An 8,694-nucleotide genomic window follows, 5' to 3' on the forward strand; every position below is an offset into this window, starting at 1 on the left:
TGGATTTGGAAGGATGCTCAAAATGCTGTCCAAAGCGAAATCTGGAATGATTCCCGAGGCTATTACTTTTGCAATGTGATTGCGGTTGCGGACGATGCGCGTGGAAAGGGTATTGGAAAGAAACTGGTCGAGATTGTCACGGACCAGGCTGATCAGGAAGGAATGAAGTGTTATTTGGAAAGCTCTAAGAAAGTACCGAATTTAGAAATTTATGGCCGTATGGGGTTCAAATTTGCGAAGGAAATGGAGTGTCATGATGGGGAGGATGTTTGCAAGGTGAGCGGTTTTCTCGGTCTTCGCCATGAACGAATCTTCCATTTTCGTACCCTCGCTTCGATGTCCTTTTAATATTTGTTACATCCCCTTTGTCAATCTAAAAGTTGCTTGCTATTCCAACGCAAACACATGATAAAATGGTTGGTTACTTGCTATCCTGTTAGCATTTACTAACATTACTCCAGCTTTATTGTATGACTCGCGAACCAAAATACCCAAGCAAAACAATGCCGTTCAAAGGTTAGACAGAATTAAGAATATATACAAAGGAGCAATATATATTGTGCAAAGGTTTTCTTATACAAAGTTTTTCTTGAGAGCGAAGAGTCACTTCCTTGTAGAGAGAGACTTAGGTGCTATTGAGTCGTTCTGCATGATGTTAGGCTACTGGGGCAAAAGAGCTCAATCACCACCAGCGCCATGCTGATAGTCAAGTGGAATCCAGACCCAACATATGTATGAGCTCATTTCCCACGTGATAGCGGATGCCCTAGTTAACTGTATTACACCAAGTTACTATGTAGATTGTTAGACCAAACCCTACAACTTCAACAATGATAACGAAAATATGAGTAAATGAAAATGCTTTTGCGACGACGAATTCGACTTTCAGGTATAATGGTGTCGAGTTTTCTTAAACACGAACTGTTTGAGACCCTGGGGCTTGATGAGCTTCTAGTGGGGTATGCAATCGCGCGACACTCTGTGACTCGGTTCCAGATCTGAAACGTCCGAGGTGAATCTTAGCGATACGCAACAAGCCTAATTGCCGTCTCAATGAGTTCTCCTATTGGATTGTAAATCCTTTTTGCAAAGACATCTTTCTTGATTTCAGCCTTCGTGACTCTGAGTGTTTGGGAGGCGCAGAGTTTGGTAATGATTACGTCGACGATTAACAGATCTGATCAGGCGTTGAAAGCTGCTCCCTTTTCGTACCACAAAGTATATTTGTTCAATTCAAATGGGCTGAGAGCTGATATACATTCCATCGGTATCTTCAGAAATGATAGCAACGATCTCCATACGTTTATAGATTCAAACTCTGAATGGCATGAGTGCTCCATCCAGAGATCGGATTCCATTCAAACAGGAGTATTCTCTAACATGAACCAGCCGCAGACTTTGCATAACTCCTTGTTTTACTCCTTCAATGTCTCTGATAACTGGCTTCTCTGGTTGTCATTTCTCCTCAGTTGATCCCTAACGGTGGCTGTATCCAAGGTTCCCCGCAAGGGGGCATTTTGTCATGTCTTGCAGCACCATCCCAGAGCTGGTCTAGACAATATTTTCTCCATCACCTGTTGGGATACCTAAATATTTCATCTTTCCAATTTTTGGAATTTGCTCCTTTACCTTTTTCTCTTCGATTCGGACGACTTTCGAGCAAAAGAGGAACAACAGCAAAATTTCCATATTCCCGGGAACAAGGTCAATCGGATACGAAAGCAGCAGAAAGAAAAGACTATATGACGCCGAATCCTCACTCTGCATCCGTCAGCAATTGCATCTGAAGTCGGTTGCTCTTCCAACCTTCTTGTTCAAAGGATTGAGTTCTCAGCGGAACTAGAGCTTTACTTTGGACGTTTACCACCAATTGTGTTCTATAAACCTCGATTCAAAACTTTTCCGTTCACCTCCCAGGATTTGTTTGTCCTCAGGTCGCAGTATATTTTAGGCAGCTGGTCTGTTTACCTCGATTTCAAGCCGTGTCGTCATTATCGGGTCAAAGTGACTGCCATACTATCTGCTGTTTGTGGTTTGCTGTCTGCCCTTAACCACACATATTCTCTCGGCTGGTTTAAGCGGTAAAGGTCAACGATTGCCAGAACGATGCCTTCTGTAATTCAACACGCAAAAATTGGTTCTATTGGGTCTACTACCGACCAAGGAAACACTCTCGGGAAACTACCATCTTCCAATGTGAGATCCAGAGCCAATGGCTGCAATAAGTCTTCTCCGGCAAACGATGTTGCCGAAAAGGGGCTACAGGATGATGTTGAAAGTTTTTTTATGTACCGAAAATCCAAAGCAAAACATAGAAACATAGACAGACGGCATCTCGGTGCATGCAAACCGGAATCAAATTCACCTAACCTCGAGAGCAAGAGGGAAATTGTTAGAAAGCGCCAAAAGGAAGTTGAATCTGAGACTGACAGCGAAGAAAGCCAGGATGACGAGGACGATTGGGATAATGATGGTGACAACACCAGTGAGGATGAGGGCAAGGAAGAGGAGGAAAAGCAGCCCAAGCCAACTACATCCAGTGGCGGAATACTGCTTGGTGGAGGCAGCCCTACCCACACTGTAGGACCAGAAGCCAGCTCACGAGCAACTCTGGGCTCTGAAGCCATTATCCCACTTCCCTCCAAAGGCGGTTTTGCTAGGAATCCTGCGCACATAGCAGTTTTAATAACAGGGATAGTAGGTAAGTAAATTTAAGAATTCTGCCCGTGAGAGTTTAGCATGTTTTCATTTAACATGTGTTTGCAACTAGTTGCCGCAATCATTATTATATTTTTTGCGACCTGTATGATAATAAGGTCTAAAAGACGCCAGAAACCTGGAGGGCTTTATAATCGATATCAAGGCCTGCGTCGAAATCTTGGGTTTGCCTCGCAAGACACCCTTGTCAATGCGGACTATAAAACTCTTCATATGGAAAAAAATATCATGAATAAGGACGGTATACCGGACTGGGATCCAGCATCAGGATTTGCAAAGCCATCTGAACCGCCTCTCAAATCGAAACTACGCAACTCCCAAGAAAAGCACTCCTCTATACTTCGGAAAGTCCTCACTGGCAAAAAGTCAAGCATCCCCCACATCAATGCCAGACCTAAATCTCTTGTGTTACGAGTACGCAATTCCGCATTTGGACTCCCCAAAGTAGTGCCAGCCTACGAGGAAATACAGCCTCTCACCAAGGCTCACACCGTCGACTCTAACAGGTCTTCCCTTCTTGCACAGGGCCATGAAAATGGGAACACCCATAATATTCTACCTCCGGTCTTCACATCCAAATTTTCGTGGACAAATACACCGTCAACAAACACGTACACAAATTCAGCTATGCTTACACCAAAGCATTTACACTCTGCACCCAGAGCCGAAGACAACGATGCAGCAACGGTATTCACAGAAGATACGGAACCTCCCCGCTTCAAAACCACTACGAGTTGGGTGTTGCAACAACAGGTCAAGAACCAGCACCAAACCCATTCGAACCCTGATATTCCCAAGCCACCACCTAGCGATATAGATTCCTCCATTTCGGAGGACTCGCGGGTCCCAGATGGGGCTTTACCGGGGCTTGCAATATGAAACAACATTCATGGACCTCACCTTCCAGAATATAACTTCGGTTTGAGGCTAAGTGGTTCTGATATTTTTTGGATTATTGCTAGAGGTTTCTGCAATTTGTGTTTGTATCAATCACTTTGTCAAGAACGTCAAATATCATTTATATTGGGAACGATGAACAAAAACAGCAGATTGAGTCGGATAATGCTTTAAATATGTCCAAGTTCTATTTCCAACCCCACATATTACACATTTTCGCGATGCCTTCCTCTTCCACTTTGTGTGTCACCCATTCGATTTCGTGTGAATTCGCTTTTTCTCGGACAAGCTGAAGCCCCCGGGAAACTATTCAAAACGTCTTGCTGTTTTTGCTCTTTTTTTTCCCCTTCCTTCGGTTCGTTTCGCACATCTGATGCCTTTCATTTACTTTTCTTTTTTTCCAACGGCTCTTTCCCCAGTCGCACATAATACGGGAATCGAGTACAAGTATATGACAGGGTTGTCTACTTTATATATAAGCGTGTTGGGGCAGGGAAAGGAAGGTTTCCGTTCCTTGTTCAAGTCGTAAAGAATAGCGGTATTGGGATCATAGCCTGTTAGAGCATATTAGTCAGTATACTGGGCGAGGAGAAATGTATTCTAACTATTTCCATTTGAAAGCGGATTCGGTAGCTTCCCTGTCGTTGATCAGGATTCCGGCTGCGCAATTGGATATCAGGGTTTTTAAGCGACAAGAATTGGTTCCAATTAAATGCCAGCCATGAGCCGAGCAATTATGGTTGGGGTATTTGCAGGGAATGGAAATCACGAGTTGGGGAGGGGCAGCAAGGGCGATAAAGTATATGAGATTGCTTGATCATTGGCATCATCCAACACCTGAAGGCGAATTCAGTACGAATACAAACGTGCCTTTGACATCTTAAAGACGGGTTATGCCACCAAAATGGCTATTGCCAGTAAATAGGAATGAATGAAGCCAAATCCAAGTATGTGTTATTATGCTGGTCCCCATCACTTTTCATTCGTTGGCACATGAAGCTTGAGCCCTGAATTTCGGCGATCCAGTGTAAATCACTCAAGACGAGAAATCCAAGGAACTCACTGACCGATTCCCCGCCATCATTTCCCTTGATAACGCCCCTAGAAACAAAATTATAAAAGAAATTTAAATTCCAGCGAATGATCACAGCAGGACTTTGCAGTCCGTGGTAACGCCCCACAATGTATACCCGATAATGAAATAGAAAAATAGTTCGTGAACGATTACAAGGAGATCCCTGCTTAGAAACCAATATTAACCCATGCACCGTGATTATTGATAAGTCATGGGCTAAATAACTTGAAAATTTGGTATGTTATAACCGAGGAACGTTCCTCAATTGTATCAAGTGGCTAAGAGAAAAATATATATATATAAAAGAAAAGTAGAGATAAAGGGAAGACAGATAAGAAGTTGGATAGGTTCATGATTCGCGAAAGTCTGCCATACCTAGATAATCGATTTTGAAAATTAAACGCCGTCCTCAGTAATAGTGTTTCTTTATCCCAAATAACAGCGGATGGTAATGAAGTGGACTTGAAAATGGTTTGAATCCTAGAGTTTGCAAAGACGACATTGGCCGACAACCACGATAAATCTTTCGTGGGGGCTCCCATCGCATCGCGTCCCGCTAGAACCATCGGTCGAAATACGGAAGAAATGGTTTCCTGGATCCCGACAGGCGCTGTAGATGTAAAAATTTTTGAAGAAGTTGCACATTGCAATAGGTTTGATAGGGCTGAGGCGAGCTAAAACTTCACATCCTCTAGTCAATTGAAAGTCTCTCTCAAGTATTACCAAAGAGAGATTTGGCCCAACCTAAATTTTCAGCGAGCTAAGGACGATTTGATAGAAATAGCAACGGTAATAAAACTAAAAAAAGAACAGAACAGAACAGAACAGAACAGAAAAAGGAAAAGGAAAGATATCCCGCAGAAGAGGATGTTTGAGGACATACTTTTCTCGCTTGGTAGGGTCTTATAGATGCATTGAGCGCGAGGGTGCAACTTGGTTACATCTCAAGGTGGTCCCAAAAGTCCTTCTAGCAACAAACAAGAACGATAATCTTCACGGGATTAACCAGGATAACGTAGTTATATTTCTGAAAGTTTGTTGAAAAAAGCAATATGAAGCTTCGAGAGTTTGACAGAGTAAAACTATCTCCCAGTCGATTCAGCAAGGGTTGTGGACGATCGAGAAGGGCTAAGGCTAAGGATTGACGATCCAAGGATATGTCAGGGGAGCCACAAGAGAAAAGTGGCTGTTTATTTATTCTGGCACGAATAACAAAAAGAAATTATCGGGCAATGGAAACGAGAAAACCTTGTAGGGCTCAGGATAGCTTGCATTACTGGTTCTATAGGAGATCTGCAATGTATTCCTGCTATCTAGGACGTTTAAAGACCGGAGATTTCATTGACTCTGACAGTAAATTAAGTTTACCTGAAACCTCGGGGCAGGAATCCAAATATGCAAAGCATTGCGCGAAGTGTGTTGACGGGGCGTTGCATCAGCAAATGTGAAAGTCAAATGTGCAAAGGCCGAATGAAATTGATAAATATGGCAATCAATGGCACAGTACATGAACGACTACCGAAGTCGGCTAGGTCAACTATCCGGACGAACAGCATCAAAAGAAGCCATGCTCTAAAGATGTCAAAACGGATCCGTCGAGTTCCCTAGTTGTTCCAGAAGCTCAAACGTGTATACTGATACCTGGTCAAACTAAGACTGATTAATACAACTCCATAAGGCATGGAGAGCAACGGAGGGGTCCAGGCGTCGAGCCCAGATCAAAGACAGGGATTTCCTTCCTACCAGGAGGAGTGATGTCAAGGTGTCAAACCCTTGGGGGGGATCTACAGCGTGCTGACGATGATAAGCCGAAACAAAAGGCGTTGTTATGTATGTTTAGCCGTTTGAAGGCTTGGCTATAGTAGCACCTGCAGGGTCGGAGCGTGGTCCTTCATTATTTGAGACCTAGCGGAAATGACTCGAATTCGTATTGGAACAAAGGAGAGAAACATACTCCGTACTCAAGGTGACAATCATTAGAAACAAGGAACCCCAAATTTATCACGGAAGAAGAGGGAAACTTGGGATTGACACCATGAGCATCTATCAACATTATGATAATATTTTTCCTTCTGCTTCGAAGTCATTTTAAACATTCGAGACACTAGTCCATATTGGGAATAGTTACTTATTTTTAGATTCCCGGTTGCGTTTGAGGATCCGCGCTAAGCCCAATCCCGCTAGACTCAGTATTTGTCAGCCTCTTCAGGCCCAGCCCCAAAAGAGCAATTTCCAACGTCAACCTTGAAACATCGTCCTGCCAACGCTAATTGACCTACAGTTTTCTATCGCTGTCGTTCATTACCATCATCGTCCTTCATTATTATTGACAGGGCGTATTTAACTAAGTCGTAAAGACTGTAATCCGGGCGCAATGACCCTTGGATTCTGACCGTCTCTGTTTTTTGCCATTCTGCTCTGTTCCCCCGCTTTTTCGTTCGCTTCGACATCTTCGCAAACGCCGATATACCCTACCTCCTTTGTCCTGACTAAGGTACACATCCGTCTGCGAGTTCGCAGTCCGATCTCCGTACATAATGGGCTTCGGTGACTTTGATTTCATATGCCGCAAGGCATCCATCCCAATATGCTCTTTGGTCGGTCCTCCGTCCACCGTGAGAAGCAGCGGCCGGGGCTTTCTAGCCAACTGCTATGCCAGGAATATTGAAGTCGCAAATACAATCATTTTTCAAGGAGCCACCGACGTTGCGCATATTGCTGCTTTGGCAATGACAGTGATCATGGTAATCCATGTCCGGTCTAAATTTACGGCTGTGGGTACGTATGGAGCTTCTCCGGAAATTGACACTGGGATGATCCAGGAGAAGATTGAACTCTAATACGGGTTTTGACTCCTTTTTAGGTCGAAAGGAAATTATCACGTTCTTCTACCTTTACATGGCTTTGACGATGTTTTCACTTGTCCTTGATTCCGGCGCTGTTCCCCCTGGAAATGTCGTCTTCGCCTACTTTGCCGCTGTGCAAAACGGTTTAACATCCGCCCTCTGTACTTGCTTGCTCATCAATGGGTTTGTGGGATTTCAGCTCTATGAGGATGGGACGACGCTATCAGTCTGGCTTCTTCGACTAGCGTCGCTGGGAATGTTCGTTATTTCGTTCGCCATCTCCCTCCTAACCTTCAAGGGATGGGCTGGTCTGTCACCGACGAGTACCGCCGGACTCTTCGTGGTCTTGTATATTGTGAATGCAATTTGCCTGGTCATCTATATAGTGATGCAAGTTATTCTTGTCGTGAATACTTTACATGATCGATGGCCTCTGGGCCACATCGCCTTTGGCACATTCTTTTTCATCATCGGGCAGGTGGTTTTATATGTCTTCAGCGAAACCATTTGTGAAAACGTTCAACACTACCTGGATGGCCTTTTCTTTGCAGCTATTTGTAATCTTCTAGCAGTTATGATGGTGTACAAGGTATGCTAATTTGCCATTTTCTTCCCATTTTACCCTCTGTTATTATCGACCTGGTTGCTAACATTCGGATAGTATTGGGATTCCATCACGAAAGAAGATCTTGAATTCTCCGTCGGTGTCAAGCAGAATAACTGGGAGGTCAAAGAACTTCTAGAGGATGAGCGACGGGGTACTGTTTATCATGACACCAACTCTGAATACGCAAGCAGCTTGTATCACTATCGAAACTCTACTTATGGAAGTGGCCCAACAAATTACTAAAGCCATCGAATTGAAAATAAATTTTATATTGTCATATTCTCATTCTATATATGCCTTCACATTGCTTTAGTTCCCTTTCTCTAGAAGGATTCCTTACATCTCTGTTCACATGGCCGTTCTAACTTAATTTTCCTACATGTTTTCTACTTCAACGACCTTTCAATGCTTTGGTGTTCTATTTTGGTTACAGTTGGCTACCACTTACGTTTCTTTTCGATTTATTCCCCCAAAACCTTCAGGTGGACTTAAGTTGTTTAAATTTATGCATACTTCCCCATTTGAGTCCCTTTTTTTTAAATCTCATTGAA

The 8,694-nt window shown here is 43.5% G+C and overlaps 2 protein-coding genes across 2 annotated transcripts; both read left to right on the top strand.

Moving 5' to 3' along the window:
* Positions 1 to 22: 22 nt before the first annotated feature.
* On the top strand, positions 23 to 808 carry HCAG_01288 (predicted protein; the record flags this gene model as incomplete). Its single annotated transcript, XM_001544191.1, has 4 exons — positions 23 to 75; positions 183 to 276; positions 462 to 516; positions 801 to 808. The coding sequence occupies 4 exons, from the start codon at positions 23 to 25 to the stop codon at positions 806 to 808; spliced, it is 210 nt and encodes a 69-aa protein (XP_001544241.1).
* Positions 809 to 7,227: 6,419 nt separating this feature from the next.
* On the top strand, positions 7,228 to 8,386 carry HCAG_01289 (conserved hypothetical protein; the record flags this gene model as incomplete). The annotated part of the gene is made up of 3 exons (XM_001544192.1): positions 7,228 to 7,468; positions 7,554 to 8,125; positions 8,198 to 8,386. The coding sequence occupies 3 exons, from the start codon at positions 7,228 to 7,230 to the stop codon at positions 8,384 to 8,386; spliced, it is 1,002 nt and encodes a 333-aa protein (XP_001544242.1).
* Between the last annotated feature and the right edge of the window lie 308 nt (positions 8,387 to 8,694).

Source organism: Histoplasma capsulatum, genomic scaffold, assembly GCF_000149585.1.
Source record: "Histoplasma capsulatum NAm1 scaffold_1 genomic scaffold, whole genome shotgun sequence".
NCBI lineage: Eukaryota > Fungi > Ascomycota > Eurotiomycetes > Onygenales > Ajellomycetaceae > Histoplasma > Histoplasma mississippiense.